General features: G+C 37.2%; 2 protein-coding genes across 2 annotated transcripts; one reads left to right on the top strand and one right to left on the bottom strand.

The window, feature by feature from the left end:
- Positions 1 to 1,116: 1,116 nt before the first annotated feature.
- LOC139130858 (putative RNA polymerase II subunit B1 CTD phosphatase Rpap2) lies at positions 1,117 to 3,169 on the bottom strand. The gene is given in 2 exon segments (XM_070696654.1): positions 1,117 to 1,868; positions 1,870 to 3,169. Coding segments are annotated over 2 exon segments (1,794 nt in total). The 5' UTR covers positions 3,055 to 3,169; the 3' UTR covers positions 1,117 to 1,259.
- A 235-nt stretch (positions 3,170 to 3,404) lies between these two features.
- LOC139130857 (ATPase family gene 2 protein homolog A-like) lies at positions 3,405 to 19,702 on the top strand. Its single transcript, XM_070696653.1, has 13 exons — positions 3,405 to 3,689; positions 8,470 to 8,749; positions 10,107 to 10,819; positions 11,428 to 11,557; positions 12,632 to 12,812; positions 13,806 to 13,940; positions 14,438 to 14,555; positions 14,994 to 15,145; positions 15,966 to 16,175; positions 16,577 to 16,713; positions 17,029 to 17,143; positions 17,774 to 17,938; positions 19,396 to 19,702. The coding sequence occupies exons 1-13, from the start codon at positions 3,476 to 3,478 to the stop codon at positions 19,570 to 19,572; spliced, it is 2,727 nt and encodes a 908-aa protein (XP_070552754.1). The 5' UTR covers positions 3,405 to 3,475; the 3' UTR covers positions 19,573 to 19,702.
- The last annotated feature ends 765 nt before the right edge of the window (positions 19,703 to 20,467 follow it).

The following is a 20,467-nucleotide window of genomic DNA, read 5'->3' as shown; positions in this document are numbered from 1 at the left end:
TGAGAGATATACGTCCTTGTAATGGGTGTGAAATAAATAAAGTGTCACATAGGCTAGGTTAGGTTGTATAACCATTTATTTTATTTACTCCGATCAGTCAGAGCTTGAAGAAAGGAGAGAAAATGATAGAGAAAACAGTGAGAAAAACTCAGTAATAGTTTTTGGGCCGCCTGTGATTTTACACGTATCTTTGAGAAGCAAGTTATGAGAAAAGTTAGCATGTAAATTTCTTATGTCATTTCCATTGAAAAAAGTCAATATCCTTTTGTTTCATAAGACAGGTGTAACTCTTCTCCCTACTTTCTATAACATGAATGGCTGAGGATAAGTCGAAAATTACAAAAATGCAATCGCCTTTCTCAATCAAGCATAATTTTCCAAATAATTTAAAATGGGACTAGAGAAGAATGATGTGCTTGAAAGTACGTTTTCAGAATTTTTAAAACTAGTCTCTGAATCTGTCTACACAGGGAAGACATAGTATACTTCCCTGAGGAATCTCCAAACGTACAAATCACAAAGAAATCATGTGATACTTTCAGTACTGTTAGACTGTGGTAGATGCCCGAGTGCTGTCTAATCAGACAATATTCGATGAGATTGGTAATATTGTGTGTGTTAGAGTGCACATGTGTCATGCTTCTGGCACTCTAACTTTGATAAATTTGATGAAATTATGCGATAATTAATATAATGCCAATGTTGTCCGTTCATGTGGATCTTTGTGTACATGATGAATCATTTGATCTGGCCACATATGGAATCCCTGTCGTAGTCGCTGAGACCTCCCTGTCAAATCAAGAGAGCTACCGGTATGCAGTGTTCTCCCCAGAGCTATTATAGAGTGGTAGCCGCCACTCTATAATTTTGGTAAACAATAGAAACTCATTAACATAACAATTATATTTATTGTTATGCAAATTAGCCGCCACTCTATCAGAAAATCCTGGGGAGACACTGGGTATGTATTACACACAACATTTGTTTAGACTTTTTGTACACATGTTTACACTGTTCAATGTTTATGATATACCCGGTAGAAGGTACATGTACCTTAGGTAAATTTCACTCAAAATTCAGTCATACTACTGTTAACCAGTTCCCCTACGGTGTATCACTACATACAATCAGAAATGATGACGAGGTTCTCAACCATAAATCTGTGTTTCAAAACCTTATGAAAACATTGATTTTATACTAGTATGATGACTTACAGTTTTCATAATATATACAAGGTATGAAATGGTCAGCAAAACAAGTTAATCTTTGAACTTTTCTACAACTTTCTGAACATTCTTAACCGTGGCACCAACTTGTTTCATTAACAACGAGAGATGTTCTACTGAACTTGACTTTGATAGAGCTTCTTTGAAATGTGAGTGACTGTTTGACAGAAGATAGAGCAGTACAATGCCCATAAGTAACCATTCTGGTGGTCTCAGTATAATGTTAGTGCTCTTCAAATCAAATGTTTTAAGCAAGGCATTCAGGTTTTCAGAGACCTCTCTTTGTGTCAAGCCAAGTGGCCCAAGAACAGCAGAGTTCACCTGTCTCAGTTTATCTAACACTATTTTCCTGCGTATTTCCTTTTGAGATTTAGAGTCTACTGGGGGAAGCACTAATGGTCTACTATCTTTCTCTTGTACCTCTTTGAGGCTTTCTGTTTTCTGTGTTTGTTGCTGTTTTCTCAATGTTCCTGGGGCGAAGAACTCCATCACTTTGAATTCATATACGTCCTGTTCTGTCTTGATTGTCTTCCAGTCTGGAAGAGGTCCAGTTGGCTTAGCAGATTCCACAGGTGTCTGAGGTTCAGACAAGATTGTCTTCCCTGTGGCAAGTGTTCCTGGAAAGCTGAGCGCTGTGTCCGTCCAGTTCTGATGTCTGAGTAGTTGCAGCTGGCAATATGTCATTATTTTCCTGAGTTGTGGGTTGCTGAAAATCCACGGCATTCTTTGTGCTACATTGTTCAGCCTCTTCTGCTTGGCATAAACTCTGATTTTCTGGCTTGGCTGAAGACTTTTTGATTTCATACTTGGAGGCAGCACTCCTGCCAAACACAAGTGCCACACTTTCAACTGTTCTCCAATCAAATAGCGTGTCAGAAACAATATCAATAGCAGTGATTCTATTCTGAGCTTTTTTGCCTAGCCTTTTCTTTGCTTTCTTCTCTTTTGAGGAACCTGGTTTTGATTGGCCCTGATCAGTACAGGTACTTGTTACAGACTTCTCTGGCAATTCATTTTGCCCATCAATGGATCCAGAATTGGTAGTAACTGGCTTGATGCTTTCCTCATTATTTCCAGTTCCTGCATTGTTGAATTCTAAAGTATTATTGTTTGGTACCCTAGGCTCACTTGTATTTGCAAAGTCCTCACCATTGGCACTTCCTGCCTTTGACCCACTGCATGCTATTTTGTCTAAGGAGTCATCTCCAGCAGGGGAAAGGGGCTTGGATCTCATTAGTTCGGAAAAATGCTCTGCCACTGTTTCCACCGTGAGGTCATCTTCGTTTGGACGTTCAACATCCTCCTTTTTCACTCTGACGACGTGTAACACCTCCTCGCCACACCCTCCATGAATATTGTCACTTCCTACATTGCTTTTGCTCGCCTCCTTTGAGAGCAAGTTCACCCTCTCTGGTCGTTCCTCCTCTCTCAGCCATACAGGAGATGAACTCAGCTGCTTCTCGAAGTACTTTGACGCCTTGAAGCAGTGGTTGCTACAGAAGTTCTTTCTCTCGGTGATATCATACACATTATTCGCTTTTGTGGAGATGTGGTACTTTTGTTTCGGCACGTTCTGTAATTTTTGCTCACATACAGGGTAGCCACAAAGCGAAGATATAGCACGCTCCTCGACAACGTCTAAATAGTGTTGGGGAGTAATGAAGACGGCGCAATCGATGAGGTATTCAGACGATATTGGGTTCTCGAGCAATTTCTCAACAAGTTGATGTGCCCTCTTTTCGCTCTCGACTTGTTTCACTATCTTGGCCCTTAGTTCAGCTCTACGTTCGGACTCTTTACCACCGGTAGTTTGGTTTTTGGTCGACATTTCAAAACCACTCTTTACTGACCTTTGGAGGTGATACTTGCATCACTCAACGTCGACACAGCTGTCGTGTTTGTTTCAGCACGAAGGCAGGAGGGAGATGCTAACAAATAAGCTTACAGCAACAACTCCTTGTTTCAACTGCGCATGCGTGAAATTCACCTCGTACCCAAATATTTTTTCTTGAAGTCTTAAATACCAATATTAGGAGCCTTAAGTGTTAATTTTCAGTAAAATTCACTAAACATTTTACGGTTAAATCATTCATTTACTGCTATGTAAATTTATTTACTTTGATACTTTAAATAATATTAATTCCATAGTCCAACAAGAAAATAATACGGACTGAGGTTTCATGAGGTCAAAGGGGAACAGTAATGGCGACTTACTAGTTATTATGAGATTGTAAGGATTTTGTGTTAAAATGCCTCCAAAGAAAAAGGCATCCAAATTGGAATGGGTCGAATGCCCCCTGTGTAAGTGCCTTTTTAGCAGCAAAGATATTACCGGTCATTCACAGCTGTGCAATGGAGACATTCGGAAAACTTTGAACACGAGCAGGTCGTCACATCGACCACATGGGCTTATCATCAACAAGGACGTACTCTATGGAGTTGTGCATTCGTATGCTGAAAAAGGTAGGATGTAAAAGCAGTCCGAAAGGATGCATTGTTGTAGGTTGTTTATATGTGACTGGAATGAATAACAAAGAAATTGTTTGTTCAGGCGATGTCTGTAGAGTATGTGCTGTGTAACCACAGACTCGTTCGTCGCTTGGAAGGTAAACCAGAGTGTAGCTGCAAAATTGTACACTCCCTCCGCCTGTTCTCGGCCAGCACCTATTCTCGTCCAGGGCACGAAAAAGAGTTCCGTAGTTCGTTATTATTATATTTTTTTCGTCAATTCCGTGGTCCTAAGGATTGTAGATGTAATCAACAATCTCGGCACAAATTTTAGGATTCCATTACACATCAGCAAGTCGATATCGGCCATAAAAAGAAGAGATGCTCTTGTCGATTCTCACCGTCACTGTGCATTTTATGGTCGCTACGATTTTGACCAATTTTTCTTACAACATTTTTGGAAGTCGAAAATACTTTTTTAACTACCAAATACTCATAAATGTTCTCTGGTAGTATGTCTATGTTACGATGTGTGTTTTTTGTCTATTATTGACAAATTTCGTGCCGGTTGACATGGTTGAAAAAAAAATGTAATTTCCCAGAAATCGGCCATACTTCACGCTCACAGGTTCACTCACATTTTTGCAATCGGTCTGCCTGATGCTTTGCATTGAATTGTTCCTGTGTACATACGGATATATTCTTGTATTCAATAAAGGGAAAGCAATTCCAGGCCACACATCGTTCATACCTCATTTCATATTTACATTTGTATGTATACGATCTAGTAGTTTTATGTAACCTTGTGGATTTGCCTTGACGTCTACCGGTTATAATAGTCACTGCGTAGTTTATGTTTTGCTGTCTTTCTTTATGTATCACTTCATATTTATTTGTTCATTTGATATAAATCTGGGCAGATATTGATAATAAATGCTATGGAAAATCAGACAAACAATGGTTGATTTGAACGCGAACTCTGTATCCCACCGTTGTTACAAAGCACCAGCACTGCATGCATGCATGAACTAAGGGGTGGACCATTTGATATCCTGGGGGGGGGGGGGGGCTTGGAAGATTGGTGGAGAGCCATTATTTTTTTTCCCACGTGCTTCACCATGAATTATTTTTTTTCTACAGGGCATATGCTGGCAACTTTTTTTTTTCACTTTCCTTCTTCGAGATATATTTTTTTTTTACCAAATTTCGGTGCAATGTTTGTTTGCTTGGTTTTTCACACCCAGTAACAAGATGCTGTTCTATCGCACACAGACTATATTCAAGAAACTAAATGAAGTTATGTAAATACATGTACATTTTTGATTCACTTTACAAAAACATATTTGTAAAATCATGTACATTTATGGCATTTACTTGTTATTGTTGTCCTTACATTGAAAGTAGCCGGGTAATTTAAGAAAGTAGACGGGTGGACTGCGAGGGAGCGAAGCGACTGAGTGGCGAGGAGCGTAGCGAACGAGGGGGGAGAGCGCGAGAGGGGGGTGTCCCCCCTCTGGCAAGGCGAAAAATGAAATTTTGGAGTGGAAATGGTTTTCTCTGGTGGCATCTGAGGTGACATTTACTGACTGAAACAGTACTTTTGTTGTGTGTCTTAGACGTGGCTCACATACAACAAAACAAACAAACATGATTTTGTTTTGTTTGTATTATTTATGACACACTTATGGTTTTATTTGCAGTGAAGATGTAACATTTAATCTTAAATCACCTGCTGTCTGCTCATTTCATTGCCCATTTCCCATTCTTCATTACCACATAGTAGTTTCCCCAAAACCATCAAACTCATTCAATTCTAATCAAAACACATTCGCTTTTGTTAAGAAAAACATTGGTAAGATAATTCACCATAACAGTGTTCGCATTTACGAATAAAACATGCGTATATAGAAAACTCATAACAATGAAAAAATGTGTAGAGAGTCGATCCAATGCGTAATAATATTACGCATTGGATTGAGTCTCTACACATTTTTTCATTGTTATGAGTTTTCTATGCGCAAACGATAATAGTAAAATGTTTGCAGGCTGTCTCTCTTCTTGTGGTATTTTGACAAAATCCTTACATTCAGAATTACGCATTTCTGGAAAACACTGGTGAGCAATTTCAATTTCAGCATACTTCCTCTAATCAGAAGGTCATGTATACTGTACAATTGTTCATATTCAGTTATTGTTCCTCAAGCTTGAAATGGTTTATGCTTTATAAAACTCTAGAGCTACTGCTTGATTTTTATTGATGCTGCAGTGTGCAACGAACAATTGACAAGATTTTTTTTTCCGAGTCGCAATGGTCCATAATTTTTTTCCATCAGCCACCTAAAGCCAGATTTTTTTTTCGAGCAACTCCACCTGGCATCTTTTTTTTCCCCAAATCTTCCAAGCCCCCCCCCAGGATATCAAATGGTCCACCCCTAACTATCAACTTCAAGACAGCGCAGACCCAGGACGAAGCTACCTCTGCAAACTGTCATTTTTACGAGATTTTAAGAGTTGTTTCAGTGTTTCTGTGATCAGTTCAACCCTTAAACATTTTAAGGTTACAAATCTTCAAAAGCATGTGTGAAATCGCTCTATATTTGGCCACAGTCACGCTACAAACGCCAGGTCAACACTGTGGATGGAAATGGGGCGAAGTGGCCGATAACGGGAAGAGCGGTAGAGCGCACATTTGTTGTTGTTGCTCTTTAACCTTTTGCCCTTTGACCTATGTTTGTAATTGGTTGTGAAGGCATAACTCTTGCCTACACTCAAAGCACGTTAGACTGGCAACTGCCGCTGGCGGCCGATCGTGAATATCGGTTTTCATTCAAGTGGCCGAGAACTGGCAGAGGGAGTGTAGCTCTACGGTGAGGCCGTCGGGTAAGCCAAATTCACATGCCGCGAGCCACGTGCCGCGAGCCAAAGTTCACGACGACGATTGGCATGTTAAGCTAGAAACAGGTGCATTTTCACTCTAATTCTCTTTATCGATTCATCTTCACTGTTAAACCACATTAATAGACGCCTTGTATGTGCATAAAGTGGTGACCTGCGATATGTGTGTTCACGATTTCAACATGTGCTGGCTGGTAAGGGACTGGAAAAAATTATAGGGAGGGAGGGCGAATTTTTCAAAATGATGCTGAGAACAGTGACTCTCCCCAATTGTTATACTGTCCCTGTACGTGCTATAGTCACCATCAATATTATTTTTAATATTTGACAAATATTTTCTAATTCATAATGTGACGCCTCATCCCACCAAATATGAAGGCTGTTGCACTAATATACTGGCAAATAAGTTAAATTCAGGTCAAAGGTCATCCTGGTTACTTGATATTTTTGCTGTACACTTTCCTCCCATGATGGCCGTCCAGCGAAAATCAGACCTATAGCAATATTGTCTACGTCAAATGTCATCCTGGTCACTTGATATTTTAGCAGAAATCTTAGTTAACATAATCATCTCTGTCCACTAAACTTCAGACCTCCACCTCTGTTAGCTAGCCTATAATTTATTATATAGATGATGAACGTAAAGTTGGCGTGTCATCCTCATCCTTAGCCTCAGGTGACCTTTCTAGCTGACACTAAAAATGACACTACTCAGCGTCAGCTTCAGCGTCGTATCCGAAGATTGCTGCTATCCGATGACGGAAAAATGATAAAATTCGCCCAGAACTTAAGAAAATAACAACTCCATTCTTTCTCAACTTTCTTTTGAATCGTAAAACTGGTTCGCAGGTAATATTTTATCGTTAGAATATCTCATAAAGACTAGTTTTTGGAAATGTTCGTAATTTTTAGTCCATGGATCCGCAGATTGGTATCCTCTCAAATCTTGCATTAAGATTTTCCAAAAATTGGTGCAAAAAAGGTATACATGGTCTTAAATGTGTAAAAATCACTACCGTGAGAGGCGATATGAAAGCCCTAATTATTCAGAGGACATATGAAACAATTAACTTGTATAACTATGACTTGAGGCCTGAAAAGTCAACGTATTAAACATACAACCTTTGAACTTTTAGGAAATTGAGGGCTAAGAATGTTGCGTTGTAACTACATCGTGAGAAACGGTTAAAGTCGTTTTTACACTTATCGTTCCATCAGGAGCATTCAGGAATAATCAGATCTGATGACGGTGAAGCTGACGCTGTAGATTCATCCTCATCCTCATTTTCGTGTGACCCCTGAGGATCGAAGGTCGGTGTCCCATACCAGTCACAGTTCGATAGACACCAGCCGTCTTTGATTCTTACGTAGGATAAGCCACAGCTTAGTTGCAGAGGGGGGATAGTGCAGGTCAAAGGTCATAAATTCTCAAAAATGATATTGTAAAAATCATCTTAATATTATCATGGCTTAAGACCTGCATCACTCAACGTCGACACCATGTTACCCAGTTTTCATCATCTTCAATGGTGTACAGTACCATAATTTCCCTAATAATACAATCTATTTTGTGACTGCAGTACATACTTACCATTTCTCATGTGTACTTGAAACCTTTTAACGTACTTTTTTCAAGCTGTTCACCCCAATTCTGAGTAAACAGGTCCACACTCATCATTGTAGCCATGAGGTTGGGCGAAACCATAGTGGTGAAAAAAAGGGCTATAAGTGTTTGATGTGCATTAATCATGTCTTGTAGCACCCTAAAGATGCTTTTGTTGACAGCTTTTATTATTTGCGAAAGAAAAAAAATTACAATCAATGAATTGAATTGCCTTTGGCTTGATTTACAAAAATCTCAACAAAGAGTGATTTTGGTCACTTTCCTTTTCCTTGACAGTGGATGAGAGACTTCCAGCATCAATCAGACAAGATTTGATTCAACTCAACCCAACAACAATGAAGGTCTGTGGTTTCTCCATTGGCAAATCAGTTTGTGTATCATCACCACAGCATAAAATCATCTGCATTGCGTGGCCAGTGGTAACAACCCCTCCAAGTTATGTTGGCATTGGTGAGAAAGTAAAGAAGCTGTATAACATTAAAGATGGGGACATTGTGGCAGTATGCAGGCTTCAAGGTCCCATCCACCTTGCCAATGAAGTCAAACTGGTACCAAGGTCAGTGAATAGTTTCAGGGAATTATTAATGTAAAAACTGTTGATGTTTGTCAATATGTTTGCATACACTCAGTAACGGATTATTTTCTCTGTGACATACCGGTACATGTATATATGTGTGCTTCTTTGCCATTTCATAAAAAAATTAGTCCACTTAACGAAATCGTTGAAGCTCTTCATTCAAAGAGATTCTGAAGTCCATTGGTTCATTGAAACATAAAAAGTGGGACTATTACTCATATACTGTAAACCGGTGTGAAAATTTCAAAAGGTCAAACCTGGAATTGAAATAGACCATGGTACCAACAAAACCATGAGCATAAACAATTACATACACAGAACTACATGTATGTGTATTCCTCTGCACATGTTTATTCACATGTTTCTTTATACAGCTACATGTACGGTACATGTGCTGTATGACAAGACTTCTTCAGCGTCCACTTTCTATACAACACTGAGGTACATGTAGTCAGAGACTGCAACATTTTATTCATGAGTGGGCCTACAACAGGAACTCACAATGATCATTTATACACCTACAGTCTGCAAAAGTGACTCCTGCAGCAGCAGTGTACACATTGTACAGTGCAAAATTCTTTAAGCCTCTGATACTCTCTACGTACATGTGTATTGAAAAAATGGTTAAAGTTCATAATGTGGTAAAAAAAAAAAAAAAAAAAAAAAAAAAAAAAAAAAATATATATATATATATATATATATACCGGTATATATTTCTATATATTATATATATATATACTGGTATATATCAGTGTACTGATTAATATTTATGGAAAGCAGAAACGTGGTAAAATAAATATATATACATATATGTGTATATATATATACCGGTATATATATATATATATATATATATATATAATATATATATATATATATATATATATATATATATATATATATATAATATATATAATATTTATGGAAGCAGAAACATGTGGTAAAATATAATATATCTATATATATATCTAATACTATATATATATATATTTATATATTTATATATATATATATATATATATATATATATATATATATATATATATATATATATATATATATATATCAGTGTACTGATTAATATTTATGGAAAGCAGAAACATGTTCTTACACTTGATACCCATATATCCAACCCTAATCAGTGAAATTGGTGTGTGCACATTGACAATCATTTTGTTTGTCAGGCAAAGAATGACATGAAATTTTCAATACAATTGTTGAATTTGCATTTAAATGTAATTATTAGCAATAAATTAATATGTACCACATCCATTACAGTGGTAGAACTAATGATCAACATGGACATAAACTATTTCCCTCTGATTTCCCTTCCCAGGACCGAGTATGACTTCTTCCAGACTATGGAATTCAAAAAATTCTTTCTCAGACATTACACAGACAAACTGATCACTCCTGGCAGCAAACTACAGATGACCTATTTCGGAAAACCATGTGACTTTGTTGTCGTTGGAATCACTGGGGCTGATGAAACAGTAGTTTCAATCAATCTGTCAGAGCACATATTTGATGAAAGTGTTTTGGTTGACCAATCAGAAGTTAGCTTTTCTAATGCAATAGCTTTGAGCAATGTAAGCATCAGTGAAGATCAAAGTGAATTGTTGTCAAATTCACATCAAAATATTTCTGGTGGAAACTTTGTCAATTCAGATGATACCATGGATTGTATTAATGACACAACACAGGACTCACTGCTTGATGAAACAGACTTGTCAGACAAACTTGAGAGTTTGATTTTGAAGGATCAGAAAACATCAACCCCAAGGAGGACTACAAAATCTAATGATGAAATTCAACCATGTGATGATGAAGATATCGAAAATCTAGATGCTGCAAATGTCAGAGTTTTCAGTGTGTCCAGTAAAACTGTGATTTCCATCATCGGAAAGACAGGTGTTGATAATGACAAGTCTACGGTGAAGAAGCAAGGTGCCGGATATGAGAGCATAGGTGGATTGTCAAAGCAGCTGGACATTCTCAGAGAAATGGTGGAACTGCCGCTGAAAAATCCAGAGATTTTTGAAAGACTTGGTCAGTCTCCAAATATTTTTGTTCAATTGATTGAAGGGGCAGCTTTATTGTTTCAACAGAATTACAATGGAGGACTAAGGATTAACATGACGTAAACTGTAAATGTCAATAAGCACTTATAGGGAAACTAGAGATCTAGGACTGTTGATTTAAATCTGCTTCCATTGTCTTAACATTGCAAACAGTATATGTAGTGAATTCTTTTCTAAAGTTCTCTCTACATGTTTTTGTTGCAACTTGGAGAACAAAATCTATATTTCAACTTGGAAAACATAATGTATACCTCCTTTGTCATAAACTTTATAACCTATTGCAGCTTAAGCTTGGCCATATCCCTCGTTAGTATTTGTCTGTAATTATTGAATATCAAAATTGTCTCAGTATTGTAAATGCACTATGGACGGGTATATTTGTCTGTTGATAGAACAATACATCCTGGAAAGTACTGTAACAATAATTATTCATTCATTCATATGTAAATTTCCGAACTGAAAATTCCAAGCCATTGATTTTTTGTAGCAAAAATTTAGTGTTTAGAATGAACACACCACCATAGATTGAAATTTCATCCATGCAAGGTTTTTATTACTGTGATATTTTTTTCTCAGGTATAGCACCGCCAAGAGGTGTGCTGATGTACGGTCCACCTGGTACTGGCAAGACAATGATTGCCAGGGCTATTGCCAATGAAACCAATGCTTACTTTACGACCATCAATGGTCCCGAGATACTCAGCAAGTAAGTTAGAATAATTACAATAATTTGAAGAACAGTCTCACTTTAGAAACATGTTGTTTTCTGTCATGTACCGTACATGTGCCTTCCTGTACATGTAAATCTCTTCAAAAACATGAGAAATGTTACCGTAGCTTCTCGCCAAATAAAGCACAAATGAATATCTGATTATTTAACGCTTGAGGTTCATTACCATCGATAGCTTGATAAAACAAAATATTTGGAATTGATTTGGTGTACACAGCCACACTTTAGACATGATCAGTGACAGCATTGAAGATGAGAACATATCACAAGGTGTCCTCCCATGAGTTAAACCTGGAATTTGTACGGTTTATGGTACAAACAAAACCACATTAGAAATGTAGATAAAATCACATGCTCCTGTGCGTGGGTTTATCCATGTGTAATTTGTTTGTACCAATAATAACATAGCATATTCTTCATCCATTTTTTGTAGAATACTGTTGAGATTGCAACATTTTGTTTCTGAAGCAGGCCTATTTTCATTGTTTCGGTTTTGCTAAACAACAACAGTCTCTTCCTAAATCAAGAATGAAAATTAGGGTAATAATGTACTCCCAATAATGTATTCCCAGCCCATAATGGAGGAAGCAAACTTTGCGCAACATAATACAGTATATGAAAGCCAAGTACATAATGAAGTGCAAAGTCTACTTGAGTCCATTACGGGCCAGGTGGGGGTACATCATTGCTATTAGTTTAGTTTTCGCAACGCCAGGAGATTTGTAGGTGTTGAAAACATTTGGGGCCACAGTGCTGGATAATCAGATACATATCAGTAATAATTACCAGTATTTAAGATTCAAAATGTCCGCTATCCTTGTGTTATCTCTATAAAAGAATATAAACAATTTTCACAAAACTAAGCCAGTGGCATTTTTATTTACTCCATATACTTCAAAATGAGCCCCACTAGTAGTAGGCCAAAAGAATATTGTTAAAGTTTGAGAGTCTGAATATCTGCCCCATATGAGGAAGTGGAACTGGTCCTATGTTTTTGACTGTTGATAGCTAGCTGAATTAGAAATATTTTCATATTGTATGTTTTGACAGATATGTTGGAGAATCTGAGTCCCAGCTGAGAGAGATTTTCAAAGAGGCTGCTGCAAATGCTCCTGCTATCATTTTCATTGATGAGATAGACGCCCTTTGCCCCAAACGGGAGAGTGTACACAGTGAATTGGAGAAGAGAATTGTTGCCACACTGCTGACATTAACTGATGGAATGTCTTCTGTTAGTATTTATTTTTACTCATAATTCAACTTGTGTGATGTAATCTCCTTGTCTCAAGCTGGGATTCATCTTGTCATTCACCTACCGTAAAATTATGCTTTGAACTTGGAATTGCACCCACACTGATGAATCTAACATGCCAATGGTATGATGGTGTTTGTCGGTGTCAGATTATCACATATGGTCTCACTAGGTTGTACATTTATGTTTAAAGTGTTTTCTTTGTTCATCTGTGTATGTTTATCAAGATAGTATAAAATGAGCGTTTCATTTCAGACCCCATCCCCAACAAACCCAAAGCTCAGCTAAGCTACTGTATACATGAATCAGTATTACCCTACATGTACATCACAAAATGGACTGTTGTGTTAGTGTATATGATTATGAGTATCACAATACCATTGGTACTCTGTTTAGTTGCTAGTGTTCATGTGTTTTAGTGTGCAAAGTTTCATTAGTAATTGTGACAGCCACCAATAAGATAATGTATCTGTCTATTTCTGAATGAACTACTTCATGGATATGAATGTCACTCGTACAGCTCTTATATGTATTATGGTATCCCGACCTCTCAAAAGTACAACTAGAATGATTCTCAAAAACAAGTCATGATTGTGCAATGTCCAGTGGCATAAACTTCTTTTAATTCTTCAGTGCATTTTCATGTGAAAGAAGTGAGGAAATTATCAGCTGCCACGTAATTGGTGGCAACATCAAATTAGTATTGTGAAACAAATAGAATGATTACTTTCAAAGCTTTCCATTATATGTATTGCCAGTTCCTCCAAGTGTATATTATTAACACATCTGACTGATACAACAGTGATCATAGAGTAAAAAAAACAAGAATGTTCTATCGCAATATATTAAAGAATGGTGTTTTTCCAGAGCTCTAAAATTCTCATGCTTTACTTCAATGCAAATACAGTGTCTGTTTGCTGTAATTTTTACCAGACACACTCTCTATTTCATACGTTGTTCTTTGTCCTGTAGATGGAAACAAAAGGCCATGTTATTGTACTTGGTGCCACAAACAGACCTGACTCCATTGATACAGCATTGAGAAGACCAGGCAGGTTTGACAGGGACATAGAAATCACTATACCCAATGCCAAAGACAGGGCTGATGTAAGTAGCATGATGAGATTGGTGGCACTACTGCTTTCCCATTACATCAACAATTACATCAACAATTCAAGTTTGTATGGTATCAGTGTTTCCCTCAATTCAACAAAAGTAGGATACTTGCCTTATAGCAACTTTATTTTGAATTAAGACAATGTTTGAATCTCAGTAAGTTGGTAACATTCTGTTATTTTTATGCACTTCATTATTTTACCACTTTAAGGTCCTGTCTCAGTTTTCCTTTCAGGATAGTATATTTCTACCTTTCAAGTTTCATGTTGTGGAATTTTTTACTCTTTTGCCTTTTGTACAAACATTTTCTGGATCGGGCAACTTTTGTAAAATGCTGTCAAACATCAATCTTTGGATTATATTTGATGATAGCGTGCTTTTGATTTAGAAAGATTCATTTTTACCACCTATAAGGCTGCTGCACTATTACTTATTTGTTTTATAAAAACAAGCAGTAATGGTCTTTTCTGTCTGATGTACTCTGGCAGATTTTAAAGAAGCATTTAACAAACATGCCACACAGTCTCAGCCTTGAGGACATTGAAAAGATTTCTGAGAGTGCTCACGGCTATGTTGGAGCTGACCTTGCAGCAGTGTGCAAAGAAGGTTTGTGAAGTCTTGTATTAATTCCCTGTATTGAAGAACCACGATCCAACCTATTCTGTTTGGCTAACGGATGCATGCAAGATGTGCAGTTTTTTTTATGGTTTTAAGTGCACTGTTCTTGAACCTTTTTGGAAGTGTCATTTCTTTTATGATGTGTCACAGTGTCTTGTGTGTGTACTTATATACAATACATATATGTATGAGCGTCTTCTGGGGTTGATTTTGGACACATAGATTTAGTAGAGGAGTGTGTGCATGCCATAAATGTTTTACTTCATGTATGTTTCAATGAAACTCTAAATTCAAAATGTATTGGTGGTAGATTTAAAGAAAGTACCATATACCTACCAATGCAACAGTTATTGCATACTGTAGTTTACCACTTTTACACAATTCTTAGACAATTACTGACAGTTCTATTCTTGTCTTGGTTTTCAGCTGGTCTCCACGCATTCAAGAAAGCTAAAACAACAGTGTCAGTGGACAGTGAGTTGTGTGGTAAAACTGTGATCACCAGTGCTGATTTCAGTTTTGCATTGAAAGAAGTCAAACCCAGTGCAATGAGAGAAATCACAATTGATGTACCTAAGGTATGAAACTGTGTTGAAATGTAATTATTATACTCTTTGTGTACCGTTTTTCTGTGCTGTCACATACGCAAATCCCAGGTATTTCAAGACGAAAAAAAAAATGATTGGATTGATGCATCAACATACATGTATATGCATTGCAAAAGTTTAAAACAGAAATCTGAATATCTCTTCCCAGTGGAAAATGGTCGCAGTGATAAACTTCTTGCTGATGTAGTGATTTGGGAGCTGACTGTACCATTTCTGTTGTTTTCTAATAGGATTGCATTGATATACCATGGGGAACCCTGGTAACATGGTCGGAAAACCCTGCAAAATTTACCTAGCTACATGTAAAGCCCCAAACAAAGACACTGCTAATTGCTGCTAGACTTCTTCAAATTCTTGCATCTAAATTATTGTTTTACTTTGCTTTAGGCTGTACTGTACTATCTCAGACAACCAACCCAATATTGTGCAATGCTAGTTGTCAATTATATTATGACTTTGTCAATACCAGTGAATTATGTGATGTCATCCCATCAGATTATTACTGATTATGTATCCAATTATCCAATATTGTGGTCTCAGCTGTTTTCTAAATCTACAAATTCCCTGGCATAGCCAAAACTATAAAATAATAGCAATATTATACCCCATCCAGCCCATAATGGACTCATGTAAACTTTGCACTCCATAACGTACTTGCCTTCACCTTGTACATTATGTCGTACAATGTTTGCTTTTGTCCATCATTGGCCTGAAGGGGTAAGTTATTGCTTTATAATCATAAGAGAGAGAGAAATCTGTGATTTCTTCATTTCCCTGCTGACCTTGCTAGGTGCTGTGGTCAGACATTGGAGGACAGGCTGTGATCAAACAGAAGTTGAGACAGGCAGTAGAGTGGCCACTCCGCCATCCTGAGGCATTTCAACGCATGGGAATTGAACCACCACAGGGTGTCTTACTCTATGGACCTCCAGGTTGCTCCAAGACAATGATTGTCAAAGCATTGGCCACTGAAACACAACTTAATTTTATTGCTGTCAAGGTCAGTTAATACATATACGCATACACTGTGGTTTGTGTGAAATCAATGGTAATCAAAATTTGATTATTGTTTAAAGTCTTTTTGTTTCACTATATGGACCTCTGCTGAGGTTGTTCCAAAACAATAATTACAGAGATAAAGGCCACTGCAAGACAAGCTAATTTTATGGTTGTCCAGATTGCAATGTTTTGTTTGAACCAATTTGCACTTAAATTCTATGATAAGTCTGAAACCTTTTCACCATACTCTTTTGACATCTATGATGCTGATGAATTTTCGGCCACAAAAAAATTTAACATGTGACTTTATAGAAGTCAGTCCAAATGGATACAATCTATGCAACTGTTTATGGGAAATCAAGGTTTGATGTAATCATGTAGTTGCTTTGAAATTGTATGCAGGGTCCAGAGCTGTTCAGTAAGTGGGTTGGTGAATCAGAAAGGGCTGTCCGTGAGGTTTTTCGAAAGGCCAGAGCTGCAGCGCCCTCTATTGTGTTTTTTGATGAGATTGATGCACTTGCCACACAACGTGGTGGAAGGTGAGTGTTAGAAGTACTTACAGATTGAAAAGACACGATTGAATACAGATCATCAGATACTGTACTTTTGCCATCAAGTATCTGTTTGATAGCAAATTATTTCTAAACTCTTGACACAGGCCATTTTCTTTGTCAGACAAGGCCCTGATCGATGCCATCCCTCTAATGCAAAAACAAGACGCTCAGTGTGAATATTTGTAACATGTGTTTGTATGTGATATGGCTCTCATACTAGGAGTTCAAACTCTAGAAGATTTTGTCACTCATCACCTTTCACCTTAGCACAATGGAAAAATGTTTGATTGATATTTGCAGTGGGCAGGCAGCGGACAGAGTCCTGACACAGCTACTCACAGAGCTGGATGGCATTGAGAAACTGACAGATGTTACCGTAGTAGCCGCAACCAATAGACCTGACATGATTGACAAGGTAATAAGAATGGTTTCTGTCATAAAGCCTTCTTACAGTCATCCTCAAAGTCTGACCAGTGTAGAGTGGCCGAGTACACAATTAAATACAAACATGTTAAACCGAATGTGTCATTAATGACTGGCAGATCTTTCAGGGTCTTTTATTAGATGTATATGCACACAGAATCATAAAGGAAAAACAGACTGTTCTCTGCAGGAATAGATGGAAGGCAGCTCAAAATTCCATGATTCTGATTTGCTGAAGACATACTGTATGGTTAGCTAAATGAAAACTGATAGATGCAAAAGAGCTACATGTTGGTTTCCTCGATTTTGAAACAAATTTCTCTGAAATATTTTTCTAGGAAGTTGTGGATGAAGAAGGCCCACATAGAAGAAAATCCAAAGCAATTCCAAAGGAATGCTTCCTACTTTAAATTTTCACTGCTGGTTACAGTACATTCTGTGTGATATTCTAATTATAGTTCTTTCCATCATCCACAAAATACTGTATCATAATGTTTTATTCAATAACACTGTGTGCACATATTCAAGCTATTGATGTAATCATGAATATTGTAGATTCATTGATTTGATGGAATACATGTGTAGTGTGTAATACAAATTCTGGTATCGCCGACATTTACAGGCATTGATGAGACCCGGAAGGATTGACAGAATACTGTACGTTCCACTTCCGGATGCAGAAACTAGGAAAGACATATTTCAGATTCAGTTCCGAAGAATACCAATTGATGGGGATGTCAATATTGACAACCTGGTGTCCAGGACAGACAAGTACTCAGGTGCAGAGGTGAGGTGGCTTCAACTATTCCATAGATAAAGGAGTGAGATACTATTCCATGGATAAAGGAGTGAGATTGACCTTTGCTGTGCAAAGATGTAGAATAAAGATGTCCTACATACAGCCCTGAAACAGGGGTCACACAGGCACAGAATATAAAGCCTTAATTTGGTTTATCCTTAGCAGTTGATATTGACTGATTCTAGTGAATCTAAAGCTCATGCCAGTGTAATACTTTTCACTATAATAATTCTTTGATGTGAGACAACTCTTGTAAAGTTACAATACTGATATATATTTTGGATCAGTTTAATTAGGTGACTAAAATCATTATCCAAAATTACAATCTCATAAATTGCCATAAAATTGCTCATTATGTTTATCACTGAGTTTTACAGAGTTCATTTATGTCATTTTCTGGTTTTACATTGAATGCTATGTTAGTCATGCAAGTTCTTATTGACATTAATGACAGTGTATCTGTACTCTCTGATGTGACAACATTTCCTCACACTAGAAAAACACGTGAATAACAACATTATAATTGCCTCAAATGGTTTGCAATGGAAGATTGATAAGTACTGGTGTTTCTGTGGCAACCATCAATTTGCCATTCACTAAACTAGAATAAATAAACCAAGTATTATTTAGGGGAGAGTACAAGCTTTGTCATCTAAATAGCATGAAAAGCACTGATAGATCAGCAATTAAACTGCACTAGTCAACATCATTTGATCACAGTAAATCATAAAAGTCTGCAGGTACTTTCAATGTTGGTGATCCATGGGACTGAAAATGCTAAACACTGTGTACAATAACAGTGAGGATGAAATCTACACTCTACTGTCAAGTTGAATAATATACCCACTCTATGCATTAAATCTCAATAAAGCTGATGATGATGTGCAATAATTATTGGCCCCAGTTATGAACAACATGAAGACCTTTTACTACTTTCTGATTAAAAAATGATCAACATGTGTCTCAAAATTAAAAGACTTAAATGTTGCTCAACTTTCCTCAAGCAAACTTTCAACCATTCTCTTTTAAAATCAAGAATGAAAATCGGGGTCACAATGCAAATTTTGGTACCTGAGAATCAAATTACCCAATATTTACAAATATTTGAAATTCAAAATGGCCGCCATCCCATGTTATAATCTCTATGCTGGAAAATAAAATTCCTGATTTTCACAAAACCAAACGTTGAAAACTTTATTCAGTCCATCAGCTTCAAAAAGAGCCCCCACAATTGGTAAGCCAAAATATAATTGTCAATGTTTTTGAGTCCAAATATCTGTCCCAGAGGCATATTCCTACCTTAGACACTGTTCTTATTAGTGCTTTCTCCAGATATGGATGAAAAAGGCTATTCTATGGAATGCATACCGGTACATTATACAATACTACAGCCCTGTGATATAAATATTCTGATCACATTGCAATGTTGTGTCGTCATCCTGTAGGTAGTAGCTGTGTGCCACGAAGCAGCTCTCTCAGCAATGCAAGAAAACATAGAGATCCCTTGTATCAGTAGTAGACACTTTGACAAAGCCCTTGAAGCAGTCACACCAAGAATTGATGAAAGCCTCATCAAGTTCTATGAAGAGTATCAAGAAAAGAGTGGAATACATGCCGTCTGAAATGCTACCATCAACAAGGACTTTTTATTTACTTCAATGAAAATCTATCAGCCCAGTCGTCATTTAAGGTTTTATCATGAATGTTGAAATACACCAGGTATTTATAATAAAAAAAATGATCTTAAACTCATTGCCTTTTCCTTTTCAAGTTTTTATATTCCATGTATACTTTCCAGACCTTTAAAGTATTAATTTTAGTCCGTTGAAATCTATCAAAGCCAAAATATCAATAGAACTCGGAGGAATCTTTAGTTTGCATTGAGTGTTCAGATGATGTGGTCATTTCACACAAAGAGAAAATCATGCAGGCAGATTACTGGACATGCCAGTAACAGGCACTGATCAAACCCTGTCCCAGAGTATGTGTCATGTTACACTGTTACATTGCACAGTTTCAGAGCAGTTTTCTCAAGCGAATGTCACATCTGCTACTGTGTACAGTCATATCATTTCTCACAGTATCCATCACTGTTACCATACATCTAAAGCGGGACTGCACAGACGGAAATGTATATATGGTGAATTTTAGGGCCTGTAATACGAAATTTCCTTATTTTTTAGACTGACTAGTGTCTAACAATATGAATATGGACATGACTTTTAAAAATTTTAGACGTTCAGGGTAGTACATGTATGTGCAGGACAGTTAGATACACTCATGCAATTCAATTGGTGTCACACCTTTACGCATGGTACAACGTACAGCAATGTACTCGCAGCACTAGATAGAGAGAGTTAGCTTAGCTTATTACAGTGACATGTGCATGTTACATATCTGTGAATTCATCCATTTGCATATCAACTCAATAGGAATCCCTTCAGCTCAATGGGCTTACATGTCACTTTGAATAATAACAAATTAATTGATGCAAGCTAACAAAAGGGTATAGGCACT

Source organism: Ptychodera flava, chromosome 4 (genome assembly GCF_041260155.1).
Source record: "Ptychodera flava strain L36383 chromosome 4, AS_Pfla_20210202, whole genome shotgun sequence".
NCBI lineage: Eukaryota > Metazoa > Hemichordata > Enteropneusta > Ptychoderidae > Ptychodera > Ptychodera flava.
The sequence above is the reverse complement of the archived record's forward strand: the minus strand, read 5'-3'. Positions and strand labels throughout refer to the sequence as shown.

Coding starts and splice junctions, on each gene's coding strand:
- LOC139130857 (XM_070696653.1), top strand. CDS start 3,476: ATGCCTCCAAAGAAAAAGGCATCCAAATTGGAATGGGTCGAATGCCCC. Junction 11,558..12,631: donor GGTCCCGAGATACTCAGCAA/GTAAGTTAGAAT, acceptor ATGTTTTGACAG/ATATGTTGGAGAATCTGAGT. Junction 17,144..17,773: donor GACCTGACATGATTGACAAG/GTAATAAGAATG, acceptor CGACATTTACAG/GCATTGATGAGACCCGGAAG.